The 15,283-nt window shown below is 61.1% G+C and overlaps 3 protein-coding genes across 4 annotated transcripts; 2 read left to right on the top strand and 1 right to left on the bottom strand.

The window, feature by feature from the left end:
• Nucleotides 1–2,021: 2,021 nt before the first annotated feature.
• Nucleotides 2,022–7,118, top strand: MFAP1 (microfibril associated protein 1). The gene is made up of 9 exons (XM_085070123.1): nt 2,022–2,961; nt 3,077–3,296; nt 3,907–4,039; nt 4,337–4,524; nt 4,949–5,057; nt 5,128–5,288; nt 5,536–5,695; nt 6,200–6,289; nt 6,410–7,118. Exons 1-9 carry the CDS (start codon nt 2,883–2,885, stop codon nt 6,590–6,592), a joined length of 1,323 nt encoding a protein of 440 aa, XP_084926249.1. The 5' UTR covers nt 2,022–2,882; the 3' UTR covers nt 6,593–7,118.
• A 337-nt stretch (nt 7,119–7,455) lies between these two features.
• On the bottom strand, nt 7,456–8,557 carry HYPK (huntingtin interacting protein K). Its single transcript, XM_085070124.1, has 4 exons — nt 8,324–8,557; nt 8,090–8,145; nt 7,812–7,863; nt 7,456–7,614 (listed from the first exon to the last, which is right to left on the bottom strand). Exons 1-4 carry the CDS (start codon nt 8,507–8,509, stop codon nt 7,519–7,521), a joined length of 390 nt encoding a protein of 129 aa, XP_084926250.1. The 5' UTR covers nt 8,510–8,557; the 3' UTR covers nt 7,456–7,518.
• A 681-nt stretch (nt 8,558–9,238) lies between these two features.
• On the top strand, nt 9,239–13,516 carry SERINC4 (serine incorporator 4). Of its 2 annotated transcripts, none has more exons than XM_085070114.1 (12): nt 9,239–9,391; nt 9,922–10,053; nt 10,431–10,609; nt 10,711–10,790; nt 10,886–10,979; nt 11,042–11,253; nt 11,517–11,612; nt 11,684–11,810; nt 12,054–12,126; nt 12,344–12,395; nt 12,501–12,657; nt 12,957–13,516. In XM_085070114.1, exons 1-12 carry the CDS (start codon nt 9,248–9,250, stop codon nt 13,171–13,173), a joined length of 1,563 nt encoding a protein of 520 aa, XP_084926240.1. In that variant the 5' UTR covers nt 9,239–9,247; the 3' UTR covers nt 13,174–13,516. The 2 variants fall into 2 exon arrangements, with proteins under 2 accessions (XP_084926240.1, XP_084926241.1); XM_085070115.1 differs by having other exon boundaries at nt 9,262–9,793.
• The last annotated feature ends 1,767 nt before the right edge of the window (nt 13,517–15,283 follow it).

Raw genomic sequence — 15,283 nt, 5'->3', positions numbered from 1 at the left:
CCAAGCTTCCCCTTAGCTACTGTAGCCAACTGTTGCTCCAAGCCCTGTTAAAGCTTACTCCTTGCCAGGTGGCACAGGACTCAGCAGGTGGGAACACACTGTGACAACCCTCAACATTAACACCTCATAAACACAGAGTGGGTGCTCCGGTTCTCATCTGGGTGCAAAGGCCAGAAGCACACCAACAAGCACACAGATCTGCTCTTGCTCGTTCCTGGCAGAGGCTGGGGAGGACCTGCAAGTGCTGTAGGATTATAATGGCTCAGTTGCTCAGGCAAACCACCAGCTTCAGGGCATCAAGGGAGCCCTGCAGACCCTGTCCCATGCATGGACACATACAAGCAGGAGAGCCCTGGAGAGCACCCTCAGCTCTGCCTGCGGCAGAAATGGGGCTGTATGGAGAGTGCTGCAGGGACACCCTTCCCCAGAACCAGAGCAGTGACTGAGTCGGGATGCCAGGTACTGCCAGGCAATGCTGCAAGGGGCTGGGTCCACCTGCCCCCATGCCAGGGGCAGTCACCACCACCCACAGCCCAGCCAGATTGTGGTCACCCAACTGGATCTGCCCAGCCTGGCATCTCTGTAGGTGAAGGAGAGTCCCCCAGGAGAGAGCCAGCCTCCATGGTGGCCTTGGGACCTCTACAGCCACTTCTAGGATGAGACCAGAGTGGAACTGCTGCCAAGAATTGGGTCTTCTGTGCCTTAGACTGGCTGCAGGAGATGCTGTGAGAGGGACATCTCCCAAGCCCAGACCAAGGACACCAAAAGAAAAACAATTCCCTGCACTCACTTGGGGATCGTGCTCCAGTGCTGAACCACCAACTGGAAAAGCACATGTGCATTGGGCTTTCCTTGCTGTCAGTGCTGGCCTCATCCACATGGCCTCTGCCACACAAGCACAAGAGCATCTGCTCTGCTACTGGCAGTGTACTGTTAAAGCATGACTCTGCCCAACTATTTCCTAAATTTCCCTGAGAGCAAGCAGATTTCATGGAAGATAAAACCTCTTCCTTGAAACCTCTTCCTTTCTTCGCAGAAGCCGGCAGAAGATAGCAGGCAGAGGGTGGCAGACGTGGCTGTAGCGGCTTGTGACGCAGTTTTACCCAACTTAAGAGAAATTATTATCTTCTGCGGCAGGATGCAAGCACAGGGACATCTCACTCTGACACTGTGAAACCTCGCACCCCTCGGAAGCTGAGACGTGCTGACACAGGCAGCACCCGGCTGCTTACGGAAAACCCCCTACTAAGCAGCCGTGGCTCCAGCTTTTCCCCACAGACACGTTACCACACCCATGCCACTGGGGTTCCCATGAGCTCTCCCAGTCCTGCTCTGCAGCACGGCGGAGGGTCCGGCGTCACCGACAGCAGCCACGCCTCCTGGCGCTGGCCACACGGGGCTGCATAGGGGCTATTTGTCCTTGCTGCCCGGGAGGCGGGGCGCCAGGCAGCAGCCCTGGGGCTTGGTGGGGCTGGCTGGCAGCGGGCAGAGCAGGAAGACCGGGACCAGGGCTTGCTCCGGCAGTCGGGACCAAAGCGGGACAGCCTGCTCTGCCGTGCTGCAGGGAGGAACTGCACAGCTTCAGCAGCAGCCACGGCCACAGAGCCCCAGCTCTGCCTTGAGCAGCCGCGCTGGCAGCGGGCACAGCACAGACCCACCAGCCCCACTGTGCACCAAGCGAGCAGCGGTTTTCCCAGGCTGTGCCGGGGGAATTCGGCACAGGAATTTGCCAGACGCAGGATGTGTCCCACAGCTCAGCGAGTTACAGGTGATCCTGAGCCCTCAGTGTCCCAGCAGTGGCCGGCTCAGATCCAGCTCCGCACGGAACACTCCCTGCCTTGAGACGGTGGGCGGCAGCAGGGACCGCTGGGACTGTAGAGTCCCGGCGCCGCTCAGACACGACCGGAGGAGCCAGGCGAGTCGCGCCCTGGGCGAGCAGCAGAGCCGTCCGATGGTGGGTCTGTCACCGAAACTGCAGAAAAATGAAAAAACTCCCCAACAATATTTGTAGTGTTAGAGTATCAAGGCATTACTTTATTCTGGCCAGGATGTTGTTTTGGCCAGGATGTGCAACAGAAATAATTTCATCCACACATTGCCCGGGCGTGTAGAAAAAATCATTCCATGACAAATGAATTTTACTAGATTTTTCAGATACTTATACAGTCAAAACCCATAAAAATGAACTGGTTCAATGTCCATTGGTCCCAAGTTACGCAGTTCTTAGTATTTGTTTCCCTATTGGTTATGAATTTCTTAGCCTCCGATGTTAATTTGGTCCTCATTCCATGGTTCTCTTATCAGTCTTTTCCGGATCAGGTGTTTCTGATAGTGCCAGGGGTGATGTTTGGAGTTGATACTCGTTAATGGCTGTTATCTTTTGTGTAACTCCCAGTCTGTTGAGATATTAAGCTCATCACGCCTTGAGTGAAACAGTTATTTGAAAAGAAACTTCAATTCCCTTCCCCCTGGACAAAGGCGAAGAAGACTGACTAAAGTTACAAAACAATATTAAACTTTGTATCATTTCCAACCGCTCGGCCGGTGCCTCGCCCTGACGCCCAGTGGACAGCGAAAAACCCGCACCTTGCGGGAGAGAACGGAACCTCTCTTGGCCGAAGGCGGATGCCAGAACGACCGGGGACTCCCCCTGCCGCCCAGCCCCAGGGTCCGGCGCACCCCGGGCTGGGCCGAAACGGAGCCACCGGAGCAGAGTCCGAGTTCCAGTGTCCCTGGCAGCGATCCCGGGCCCAACGGCACTTCCGCCCGCCGCCCGTCCCGGAAGCGACGGAAGCGACAGAGGTTCCGGTTCCGGGCGACTGCTCGAGGCGCCGTTGTCAGCGGCACCGCTCGACTCGGCCCGTCGTCCTCCCGCCGCCACCATGTCGGTCCCCAGCGCCCTCATGAAGCAGCCGCCGATCCAGTCCACGGCGGGCGCCGTGCCCGTCCGCAACGAGAAGGGTGAGCTGGGGGGCCGGGGCTGAGCGGGGTGGCCGGAGGGGCGCAGGGTCGGGGCTGGGACCGGCGCGGCGGGGGCGCGGGGCCGAGACCCCCGGTGACGACCCGGCGCCCGCAGGCGAGCTGTCCATGGAGAAGGTGAAGGTGAAGCGGTACGTGTCTGGCAAGCGGCCCGACTATGCGCCCATGGAGTCCTCGGAGGAGGAGGACGAGGAGTTCCAGTTCATCAAGAAGGCGAAAGAGCAGGAGGTCGAGCCCGAGGAACAGGAGGAGGAGCTGGCCAACGACCCCCGACTCCGGCGCCTCCAGAACCGCATCGCCGAGGACGTGGAGGAGCGGTGAGTGCTGGGTCAAGGCAAGAGCTGAGCCCCGTTTGCCTGTCGGGGGCTGTGGGGCTGGGACTCTGCTCTGCTACAGGGAGAAACTGCACAGGGCAGGAGCTGGGAACATTGTCCAGGTAGTACAGGAGAGTCTGTGACTTCTCACACTCACACTGCGCTGTGCCTTGGGCTCATTTCCAACCACAAGCCAGCCAGGCATGGCCCATGTCTAGGTGTGCTTTGTTGGATGGTGACAAAAACAGGCTCCAAAACAGAAATTAGTACAGTATGCTGAGGCTCAGGGTAGTGAGGAGGGATGGTGTCTCATGAAATGTACTTCGGGCAGGGAGCACTGAGTGCTGTTTGCCTCCTGTGGAGCTGCTGCTGGTTTTGTTTCCAGTAGCAGGGAGGCTTCCCATTGGGAACTCCATTCTTACTTGGAGCATGGACAGGGAAGAGCTGCCAGTGCCCAGCCACTGCACCTTCCTGGGAGAGAACATGTCCATTCTGGCCATGTTTGGCAGTCCCAGTGCTTAATGTGGCCTTGCTAGAAGCTGTTTGTAAACAGTCACCTTCCCACAGCCCCCTTGTGTTCCAGGAGCTGTGGGTTAACTGGGATCTCTTGCAGGCTGGCAAGACACCGCAAAATTGTGGAACCTGAAGTGGTTGGAGAAAGTGATTCAGAAGTGGAGGGGGGAGAAGCTTGGCGCCTGGAACGGGAGGACACCAGTGAAGAGGAAGAGGAAGAGATCGATGATGAGGTGCGTTTGCAGAGCCGGATAACGGGCCTAGGAAAGCAGGAAGGGCACAGGCTGGAACTGCCCTTTGCATGGATATGTGGGCTGTCTGATAGATCTGGACAAGTGTCACCTAGCCATGACCTAACTGGTGGGGCACCATCCTCTGGCATGGACAGGACACTGGGGGAAGCCACCCCAAGTTGCGTGAGGCAGGTGTATCTTCTTAAAGCCAACACTCCAGACATCACATGTGTTTGATGGGAGAGAGAGAGGGGTAGCAGGGCTGGCCTCTGACTGCTCTGTGCTTGTCCCCATTAGGAGATTGAGCGTCGGCGCGGGATGATGCGTCAACGAGCACAGGAGAGGAAAACTGAGGAGATGGAAGTGATGGAGTTAGAAGATGAGGGTCGGTCCGGAGAAGAGTCCGAGTCAGAGTCCGAGTATGAGGAATACACAGACAGCGAAGATGAAATGGAGCCACGTCTCAAACCAGTCTTTATCCGCAAGTAGGTGATGGAACTGTGCAGGCTGGCCCTGGGGCATGGGAGTCAGGAGCTGGGGGCCGACCAGACCCTACCATGGTCTCTTCTCACTGTGAGGAAGCCATTTACCTCCTTGGGGTGGGGTGGGATGGTCACCACCTGGCAAGGCACATCTAAGGAGCAAGGGGCAATCCCTGCCCTCACAGCCCCTCATCAGTTGCATTGGGTTGCTGTGGGATCAGGCTGTGGAGTCTGACCAGAGCCCTTGGACAAGGGCCATATGGTGACAAAGGAATGCAGTAGCCCCCAGAAAGAGGAGAGCCCTGGGGCATGACCTGTCCCTGGAGAGGGCAAGGCTGAAAGCAACTGTATTGTGCGAGTCAGCGAGTGGCTGAGCAGCTGCACTGGCTCATGGAAGGGCTGAAGACTGTTTTGATCCTGCTCTCAGGAAGGACCGGATCACGGTTCAGGAGAGGGAAGCAGAAGCCCTAAAGCAGAAGGAGCTGGAGCAGGAGGCAAAGAGGATGGCAGAGGAGAGGCGCAAGTATACGCTTAAGGTGCGGAGGGGTGGGCTGGAGGCTGGAGGAGTCAGTCACTGCAGCAAGCTTAGCTTGGACCTCACTGCAGATTGTAGAAGAGGAAGCAAAGAAGGAGCTCGAGGAGAACAAGCGCTCATTGGCAGCACTGGATGCACTCGATACAGATGATGAGAATGATGAGGAGGAGTACGAGGCCTGGAAAGTCCGTGAGCTGAAGCGTATCAAACGAGACCGTGAAGAACGAGAAGCGTAAGTATTGTCTGTGTAAACATGAGGCTGAGAGCCCACAGGCAGTTGAATCACCTTTTCCTCAGCCTGCTCTTTGGCAGCAGGGTCCCAGCTAAACTGAATGCCTTGAACCCCTCCTGCCCACCCTTGGGGTGCCTTTGCTCCCCAGCAGTAAATGTGTAACCCCTCAGGCGGTAGCTGGTGACAGCCTTAACTCCCAGGAGGTGCTGTGGGGACACAGGGTCTCAGGGGCTTCTCTCCCACCCAGCATGGAGAAGGAGAAGGCAGAAATCGAGCGTATGCGGAACCTTACAGAGGAGGAGCGCCGGGCTGAGCTCCGGGCCAATGGCAAAGTCATCACCAACAAGGCCGTAAAGGGCAAATACAAATTCCTGCAGAAGTATTACCACCGCGGTGCCTTCTTCATGGTGAGTGTGTGTGCTGAGGGCCGGGCATGGCTGCACGTGTGAGACCCTGGGGCCACCTTTTCTCTGTGGGGCGCCTCCACTCTCCCATGGTGCCCTGGGGCTGGGGGTGCCCTGGGACAAGAGCCAACCCTCAGAGGCAGCATGGGGCTGAAGCTGACCCAGAGTGACCTCACCAGAGCACGTCAGGTTGGGGTTTCCCAGCTGAAATGGAGCTGAAGCTGCAGAGCTGTCCCTGTGCTGCTGTTTGGGCTGACAGACCCAGCCAGAACCAAGTCAGCTCTGCATCGGCAACTGGAGAAGAAGTCTGGGGAACGCAAGGGTGGCTGCCAGAGGCAGGCCTGGGGAACAGTGCTCACATCCCCCACTCCAGCAGGAGTTAATAGGGCTGCAAATACTGTGGCAGCCCTGGCAGAACAGTGATCCGACCTTTGGGCAGCTTTCCCCCACTGCTGCAAGGACTTGCTGGAACATTTTAGGCTGAGCAGGTGTGTCCTTCTCTTGCAGGATGAAGATGAGGAGGTGTACAAGAGGGACTTCAGTGCTCCGACCCTTGAGGACCACTTCAACAAAACCATCCTGCCCAAAGTTATGCAGGTGAGTGTGCTGGTGGAGGGTGCCCAGCCTGTGTGCCAAGTGTGGGAGTACTCAGCAGGGGGGAGCAGCAGGTCCTGCATCCCCCCTGAACAGCTGCTCACAAGTTCTTCTGCTCCCCAGGTCAAGAACTTTGGGCGCTCAGGGCGGACGAAGTACACGCACTTGGTGGACCAGGACACCACCTCCTTTGACTCTGCCTGGGGCCAGGAGAGTGCGCAGAACACCAAGTTCTTTAAGCAGAAGGCAGCGGGCGTGCGGGATGTCTTTGAGAGACCCTCAGCCAAGAAACGAAAAACTACCTAAGGGGCAGGAGGATCCGGTGTGGCTGACGCTGGCAGGAGGCCGCTGCCTTATCAGCTGCCAGAGCCTGGGCAGGGACAGAAGGCACATGTTCCAGGACTCCTGTGGTGACAAGCCCTTCCCCTGCCTGTGCCATGCCTACCCTGATGCGGTGTCCTCTTCCCCGTGCTGAGCAGACCCGGTGGACTCCCTGTCCGTGCATCGTGGAGGATGATGGCCTGTGGTGCTGTCCAGGCCGGTGGCCACACTACATCTGCGAAATGGCAACCCTGGAGCCCTGGCAATGCCCAGCACACTGCAGCAGCACCCTCGGCTCCAGCACATCCACTTCTGGAGGAATTACAGGACTTTTGCACCCATCTGTTCTACAATATTCCCCCCTTGCTTGCACTGTCCCTGGTGTCAGTCTGGGCCCTGTTTTGGGGTGGTCAGCAGTGACCCCCATCTCCTCACCCTGTTCCTGCAGGGCTTGGCTTTTCTACCTGGGGGGGGCGGGGGGGGGGTTGATTAAAGATTTGATTTTCTTACATGTTCTTCTTACAGATGTGGCTATCCTGTTCTGCGCCTTCCTGTGAGCCAAGGTGGGCTGGGGTAGCACAGGAGGCACCAGCCAGGGCAGGGCATGCATGAGCAGCCATCACCACTAACCCAGTCCTGTGCCTGGGCCTGTCCAGCCCATGCTGGCCTGAGGGCAGAGATGAAAATCCCCTCTCAGTTCTCAGGCAGGTCACTTTGTCCTGCTCCAGTCATAGGGGTGCCCAGCTGGTACTGCCAACACGATGATGCATGGCGCTGGGCCCCACTTGTGGGTACCATGCACCCAGAGGCATGTGCTCAGTCCTGCGTAGACCACAGAGACAGCCCAGTCCCACCAGTGCCTTTATTGGTATGGCAAGAACCCCATGCCTGGCAGCGTGTGGCCACCCAGCTCAGTTGGTGAGGGTGATGAGAGCCTCCACCACATTGCCCATGTGCTCACGCAGGCTGCGCTCCGCTGCGGCCCGTGATATTTCCATCTCCGTCATCTGCAGGAAAACAGCCACAGCCCCATACAGCAGCTGCAGGGCCCCACGGGCCCGGCGGGGGGCAGTGAGGGACACCCACCCATGGGGACACCTGACCAGCTTCAGGGCAGGCATGCACCGGCCTCCTCCGTGGGTGCAGTTTCACACCCGAGATTTCGGAGACGTCACGGCCTGCCTGGGGTACCGCCCCTACTCACAATCAGCTCTAGGTCCTCCTTCTTGATGGTCACTTTTGCCAGTTCTTTCTCCCTACAACAAGAGACGGACAAGCCTCCGGTGACCGACAGCCCCCGCTGGCCACTGCCCCGGTGCTCCCTCGGCCGTACGGCGGGCAGAGGCGACCACTCGCAGCAGCGCGGGATGTGTGCTGGGAGGGGGGGCTGGGGACGGGCCGGGACGTCCGGGAAGCAGATGCCCGAGTCCTGTCCCGAGTGGTGACAAATTACACGACAGGCACTGCCCCGGAGCGAGTTACCTCTCCTGCTTCGCTTTCTGTTCCCGGGACCTCCGGTCTCCGATCACCGACATGGCCTGCCAGAACAAGCGCGGTCACCCCGCTGCGCGGCACCGGGCGGCTCAGCGCCACGCCGGAGGCACGGGCACCGGCACCGGGACGGACGTGTAGGCGTGGCGGTCAGCGCCCGGCTCGGCCCCGCTGCAGAGAGCGCCCAGCCTCCCACCCTGGCCCGGTCCCGTCCCGCCGCCGCACCGTCTCCAGGTTGGAGCTCTGGATCTCCTTCTCCTCCGCGTAGTCCGTGACGCGCTCCAGGTCCGCCGCGCCGCTATCGTGCTTCCGTGGCTTCTCGGCAGCGCGACCGCCCGCCCCATCGCTGCCGCCGCCGGAGCCGTTCGGCTCTGTTTCCAGCTCCAGCTCCACATCGCCCTCCGCCGCCATCCCGCCGCCGCCGCGGCCCGCTTCCGGTCACGTGCGCCGCCGGCGGAGCCAGCGAGCGGCGCGCGCCGCCAGGACGGAGCGTGGGCGGGGCCAGGGCCGCCCCGCAGTCCGGAGCCGCCGGCGGGCCTGGTCCGCAGAGCGCTCACGTTCAGTGCTCCCCGGCGCTCCCGGGTCTCCAGGCAGGTCGCAGCTGGCAGTGCCGGCACTCCCGGGCTTTCGGGCAGCTCGATAGTGGCGGCCCCCGGCGCTGCCGAGGCGCGGAGCTAGGCCGTGCGGGCGCAGCCCCACCGCTGCCCGCACGTGCCCGCCGGCGGTAAACCTGGATTGCCGGGTCAGTGACCCCGACATTGTTCCCACCGCTGCCATGGATGGTCGGACGAGCCTGGCCGCAGCGAGGCCCTGTCCGGGTGCCGGGCGCCGCCGGAGAGGCGGCCGGGCCGTGGCCGTGCTTCCCTGAGCCCTGATTCTGGGTCGTCGGAAGCCGAACAGGCAGCGCGGCCTCGGCTGCCGCGGGCACAGGCGGGTCCGCTCCCGCCCCTCCCTTCCCGCACATGTCACCCACCCACCCGATGGGAACACCGCGTCCCTCGGGCTGGGCTGTGCCCCATGCTGTGTGTGGCACCGGGGGACACGGGGGATCTGTGTGACCGCACCTGCAGCCGCGGCACTGGCATCCACTGTGTCAGAGCTCTGCCAGAGCTCTGTCAGAGCTCCACAGCCATTCAGCACAAAGCCTGAATGGCTGTGGAGCAGCTGAAGAAAGGTGATGCCAGCCCCAGCACAGAGCTCCCTGCATCCCCTTGCTCATCCCCAGCTCCTGCCGACCCTGGGGGATCCTGCTACCCTTTGGATGTTCCTCATGCCGTCCCACTACCCAGCACGGTACATATGTCCTTTGGGTGCCTCTGTGCTCCAGCCCTTCAGTAAACCCCACGCCCCCCAGCCCCTCTGCACAGCTGTACAGCACTGCTCTGGGATCAGGGAGCCATCATCTGCAGATCCCACGTGCCCCTCATGTCAGCTCATGTCCAGGCCCTCTGCCATGTCCTCGCCCTGCCCAGTGAGGGGCCAGGATCCAGGCAGGGATACAGGAGTCACTGGACAGTGCCCAGGAGTACTGGACACTACCCACCCCAGCGGTAGCTAGCTGGAGGGAGCAGTGAGCAGATGGCAGGGCGGGCCAATCTGACAATCCCCTAATCCCATCAACGCCACGGGGGCTGAGCAGAGCCAAGCTGGGCCATGGCGGGCACGCGGGCACGCGGGCACCTTCTGCTCTTCCAGGTGGGACTCGGGGGCTGGCGGGGCTGGGAGCAAGGCTGGGAGTGAGAGTGGGTGGGGAGGGTGTGCTGGGCCAGGCTGGGGAGCAGAGCTGGCCCCTTGGGATCCCCACTGAGCTTGCCCCTCCCCAGCTTTGCTGCGGTTGTCACGGGCTCCGTGTGTCCACAAGCACGCGTATCCTCTACACGCTCCTGCATGTCCTGGCCTCTGCCGTGTGCTGCCTCATGCTGTCCCGCACTGTGGCCCAGGCTATCACGGAGAAGGTGACAGAGGGAGCTGGGACATCCAGGGTATACTGGGAGTGTTGGGGACCCCAGGGGTGCTGGAGGTCTCAAGGGTACCATGAGTTCTGGGGGTACTGGGGTGTCAGGCCCAGGAGCACCCAGGGACATGCAAGGGAGCACTGTGTATGCCAGAATTGCCACGGGAGTCAGAAGTGCTGGGATTCTGGGGATACTGGTATGCTGGGATAGTAATGGGTGTGCTGGGACTGCCGATGGGGAATGGGTGCCGGGGTACTGGGAAAGGTATTGGGAATACTGGGAATATTGGAAGTTTGGATGTCCTGGATGCCATGGGCCCTGGGGGGTGCTGGGTGGACACACCAGCAGCCCTGTCCCATCAAACACTGTGCCTGCAGGTGCCCTTCTCGGTAGTGCTGTGCCAACACCTGCCTGGGGGCACAGACTGCGAGCGGTTGGTGGGCTCCTCGGCCGTGTACCGGGTTTGTTTTGGCACTGCCTGCTTCCACCTGGCACAGGCTGCCCTGCTGCTCAACGTGCGCTCCAGCTCCGACTGCCGTGCACAGCTCCACAATGGGTAAAGATGGGCTGTGGGGCTGGACAGGATGTCCTGGGATGGGGCTGCCCTGGGATGGGACTGTCAGGGGCTCTCTCCTACTGATGTTAACTGCCTTGCAGATTCTGGCTGCTGAAGCTGCTGGTGCTGGTGGGTCTCTGGGCTGCCAGCTTCTTCATCCCTGAGGACAACTTCATCCGAGGTGTGTCCCCCAACCCTGTCTGAGCTGGCACCCTGGGCACCCCTTTTGGCTCCCACCTGCCCTGTGCCATCTGCACCTCCACTCTCTCCCCCCAGCCTGGCACTACACAGGTGTCTGTGGGGGCTTCGCCTTCATCCTCATCCAGCTGGTCCTGATCACAGCCTTTGCACACACCTGGAACAAAAACTGGTGAGTGCTGGGATGCCGGGTGGGTACTTGCCCACTGCCACCACTCACCCACTCTCCCACAGGCTAACAGGTGCTGCACAGGACAAGCGCTGGTATCTGGCCGTGCTGCTGGCCACAGCCGCCTTCTACACCCTTGCCTCCACCGCCTTCTCCTTCCTCTACAAGTTCTACACCCACCCAGCCGCCTGTCACCTCAACAAAGCACTGCTCACCCTCAATGGCAGCCTCTGTGGCATCATGTCCTTCATCTCCATCACACCATGTGTGCGGCTCAGTGAGTATCACACAGCAGGGCATGGCAGGGGCTGCCATGCTGCATGGTCAGCTGTGTCCTGTAGGCCCCAGCTCAAGGCCAGCGCTCGGGCACTGGAAGGGAACCCAGCTCCCCAGGGTTCCCGCTGGCCCCTCCTGCACCTTGGCACAAGGCATTGGACAGAGAAGTGGCAGGAGGGGACTGCCCAGGGCCCACTCAGAGCCCACTCGCCACCTCACGGCACTGCAGGAACTCCAGTGTCATCTCTGTCCCCACTCTTGCAGAGCAGCCACGGTCAGGGCTGCTGCAGTCCTCAATCATCAGCTGCTATGTGATGTACCTCACCTTCTCCGCACTGTCCAGCCGTCCCCCAGAGAGAGGTGGGTATCCCTGCCTACCACCAGCACTCCCTGCCATGATGCATGTCCATCTCACCTCCACCTCCCTGCAGTGCTCTACAAGGGGCAGAACCTCACTGTCTGCTTCCCGGGGGTCCGGCAGGATGAGCTGCAGACTGAGGACACCACCGTCGCCGTGCTGGGCGCTGCTATCATGTATGCCTGCGTGCTCTTCGCATGGTGCGTGTACCCTGCCGGGCACAGCAGCCTAACTGGCACCACATGGGAACCCCATGCCCCTGGCCAGCAGAGCCAGGGATGTCCTGAGGGGTGGCAGGACAAGAGCAGGTGGGGTATTGGTAGGTGGGCAGGGGCAGCACAGCAGAGCTCCTGTGGCCGTGGGGAATTCATGGGGCAGGCTGAGAGCCTGGCACAGGGTGATGGGTGCGCATGTTACGATTTCTGCCTCTCTCCTGGGTATAGCAATGAAGCCTCCTACCTCGCTGAGGTCTTTGGGCCCCTATGGATGGTCAAAGTCTACAGCTTTGAGTTTAAAGTGAGTATGGATGCAACTGTGCCCCATGTCCTCCTGCTATGGGCACCCCATACCCACCACCTTGAGCCCCTGTCCCAGCCCCAGACAGGGGCAGGTCTGTCTAGCCAAGCACAGAAGGCTGCCCACGGCACACATCACCTGCCTTGGCACCAGGCAGGGCTCAGCCCAGCCATGGTGGCCACAGGGCTGGGCAGTCACCACTCTGCTCTGCCTGCAGAACCCCTCCTGTTGCTTTTGCTGCCCTGAGAAGATGGAGGAGGAGCTGAGAGGTGAGTGAAGGGTCCGTGTGGGAGAGTGGGCAAAGCCTGTCCCCCAGCCTGGGAGTGCCGGTGAGGGAGGGATGCAGGAGCTGCCATGCCCTCGCACTCTCCCAGGCACTGACCAGACATGTGAGCAAGTGGAGGAGAGTGCCAGGGGACAGTTCATCATCCAGGATGAGCAGGACCGGGTGGTCTACAGCTACTCAGCTTTCCACTTTGTCTTCTTCCTTGCCTCACTCTACGTTATGATGACACTCACCAACTGGTTCAGGTAGGGTCCTGTGCTGCTGCCCAGCCCTCCCTACTCTCACTCCAAACCTCTGTGCTGGGCCATGATGGTATCACTGAGCTGGCACCTGCTGGGGAAGCTCAGGGCTCTGTGCCCGCAGACCTGCCCCGCACCAGTGGCAGCTGTGTGGTGCAGCAAGAAGGGCTGGAGGGTCCATGGCAGAAGGGACATGCCCATGGACACATGGCCACTGGGACATGATGACCTGGTGGCTGCAGCTGGCACTGGAACCCCCTGTGTTGGCATCCCTTGGGTATCCAGCGCCTGCCCTATCCCACCAGCTATGAGAATGCAGTGCTGGAGACCACCTTCACGCATGGCAGCTGGTCAACCTTCTGGGTGAAGGCATCCTCATGCTGGGCCTGTGTCCTGCTCTACCTGTGGCTGTTGCTGAGCCCCTTCTGCCTCAATGGCTCCCCACAGCACCAGCGCAGCAGCACAGGGCCACGCATCGTGCGGCGCCGACGTGCTCCACAGCGTATCAACGTCTCCACATAGTCTCTGCCAGGACAAACTGTGCCCGGGGCTGGTCCCTGCCGTGCCCTGTGCCTGTGCCCTGGCCCTGCTTGGTCCTCCTGGACTCCCCTGACCTGCCACCCCAGGAGTCAGCAGCATCTGGGAGGTTGAGTGGAACATGAGTGGTGGATGCTCCCAGGGATACCAGCCCTGTGCTGAGCCAGGGCCACCCAAAGGGTCGGAGCAAGCTGGTGGCAGGTGCTCAGCCCGCAGCCCAGTTGCCCTGGCCCCACAGGGTGCATTGGGGGAGCAGGGCTCTGCTCTGGCCACCCCTGCCGTGATACATTCACTGTAAATACCTCCTTCAATAGATTTTTATATAAAACTGAACTGAACCTGTGCCATTGCCCCACGCAGGCTGCTGTCATGGGGATGGGGGTAGGGGGTACCTGCAGCACCCAAGCACTAGCCATGCAACAGCCACCCCTGAGGACAACTTCAGGGTGGCTCTGCTGGAGAAGGGGTACAAGCAGGGGGTGCAGAGCAGGGAACGCTGTCCTGGGGCCCAGGGTTGCAGGACGGTGTGCAGCCCAAGGCAGCTGCCCCCAGGAAGGGCACAGTGTCAGTGTGGTTGCAGGATCATAGAGACCCTGGGCCCCCACTCACAGAGCAAACATGGCAGGGCAGCTCCCCAGGGCCTGCAGAACCACGAGGCTGCATGCTGTGGTGGTGGCAGTGGGTGCAGCACAGGGACTGACACACATCACCAGGGCGCCCACTACGCTGGCAAAGCCTGGGTAAAGAGTATGGCAGGAGGTGAGGTAAGGGCGGCACTGCAGGGCGAGTGCTTTTGCGGTCCAACTGGTCCCAGTGTGGCAGTGCAGCAATTGTTGGATCTCTGGTGGGAGCAGCAGAGATGAGGGACTGCAGTGCCCCATGCCCTGGGCTTGCCCCTTACACCACTCACTCCCCAGGATGTGCATGGACACAGGGGGGCCTCAGGGAGGGGCAGCTGTGGCACCATCTTTGAGACATTGGCCACGTAATGCTGTGGTGGGGGTTCGCTGCAGCCCCCATCACCTGAGAACTCCCCGGTGCCCTGGGCTGTGACCCAGTGGGGACCTGCCTCACTCCACCTGGAAGACTGGGCCGAGTACAGCATCTCCCACAGGACTGGAACAGCTGGGGAGGGAATTTTGAGCTGGTCCAGCAGCACAAGAGGTGGCACTGTGGGGAGACAAGGGTGGGGTTGTCCCAGCCCTGTGAAACACCCAAGTCAGCAGCACTGCTGCAGGCCCCCACAAAGCCCAGCCCAGGCAGGGGGTTCTGCCAGACCCCTGTGCTGCAGGCACTTTTGCTGGTGCTTCTACTGGGTTTCAAACTGCATTTAGCCCCTGGGCTCAGCATAGGCATGATGGCAGGCAACCAATGTGGCCATAAGCTGCCAGCCCCAGGGAGCCCCATGCCACCCTTCCCTCCTGCAGGGCATCAAGTAGTCACAGCCACTGATGCTGGTGGGGAACAAAATGGATCTGCAACCTGGCCTGGAAGAGGGGGTCAACACAGCCCATGGGCAGCAGCTGTCCATGGTGAGCAGCAGCTCCTCAGGGCCCCCAGAGTAACCCGAACCCCACTGATACCCACTGCCAGCCCTAGGTGCACAGCTGCCTGTTCTGGAAGACCAGCGTCAAGGATGGCACCAGCGTGGTGGAGGCAGTGCTGCACCTGGCTCAGTGTGGAACTCAGGCTGCCGCGGGACCTGTCCCCAGGCCCTCTCCCTGTGCTGCCAGGTCGGGCTGACGCCACCGTTCTGGCCCTGCAGGGAGGTGGACAGTGGGCACCGGCCCCGGCGCTGGGCTAGACCCTAGCATCGCTACGCGGATGACTCCGCGCTGCTGCCGGACATAGCTCGGCGCACGGGCAGCTGCAGCTGGGCCCGCCCCGGCCGTGCCGCAGCGCGGTCCTCCCCCGGTGCGCAGGCCTGGCCGCCATCTCTCCACCGCCGCCCTCCGACCGGCCCTGAACCCTGCCTGCGCCCCGGCCCGCTCCAGCGCCATGCCGTCCAGCTTCATTCCGCGAGGCTGCCGGCTCTCCCACGCGCCCCGGGGCGTTCGACCCTCAGCCCCGACACTGATCCCCGGGTGTTGCCCCA

Source organism: Lichenostomus cassidix, chromosome 10 (assembly GCF_008360975.1).
Source record: "Lichenostomus cassidix isolate B80296 chromosome 10, HeHo_3.0, whole genome shotgun sequence".
Classification (NCBI taxonomy): Eukaryota; Metazoa; Chordata; class Aves; order Passeriformes; family Meliphagidae; genus Lichenostomus; species Lichenostomus cassidix.
The sequence above is the reverse complement of the archived record's forward strand: the minus strand, read 5'-3'. Positions and strand labels throughout refer to the sequence as shown.

Excerpts from the sequence above, each read along its gene's own strand:
- MFAP1 (XM_085070123.1), top strand. The coding sequence starts at position 2,883 with ATGTCGGTCCCCAGCGCCCTCATGAAGCAGCCGCCGATCCAGTCCACG. Across the intron at positions 4,525-4,948 it reads AAACCAGTCTTTATCCGCAA|GAAGGACCGGATCACGGTTC; the intron begins GTAGGTGATGGA and ends TCCTGCTCTCAG. Across the intron at positions 5,289-5,535 it reads GACCGTGAAGAACGAGAAGC|CATGGAGAAGGAGAAGGCAG; the intron begins GTAAGTATTGTC and ends TCTCCCACCCAG.
- HYPK (XM_085070124.1), bottom strand. The coding sequence starts at position 8,509 with ATGGCGGCGGAGGGCGATGTGGAGCTGGAGCTGGAAACAGAGCCGAAC. Across the intron at positions 8,146-8,323 it reads AGAGCTCCAACCTGGAGACG|GCCATGTCGGTGATCGGAGA; the intron begins GTGCGGCGGCGG and ends TTGTTCTGGCAG. Across the intron at positions 7,615-7,811 it reads AGGAGGACCTAGAGCTGATT|ATGACGGAGATGGAAATATC; the intron begins GTGAGTAGGGGC and ends GTTTTCCTGCAG.
- SERINC4 (XM_085070114.1), top strand. The coding sequence starts at position 9,248 with ATGGCTGTGGAGCAGCTGAAGAAAGGTGATGCCAGCCCCAGCACAGAG. Across the intron at positions 10,980-11,041 it reads CACACCTGGAACAAAAACTG|GCTAACAGGTGCTGCACAGG; the intron begins GTGAGTGCTGGG and ends ACTCTCCCACAG. Across the intron at positions 11,811-12,053 it reads GCCTGCGTGCTCTTCGCATG|CAATGAAGCCTCCTACCTCG; the intron begins GTGCGTGTACCC and ends TCCTGGGTATAG.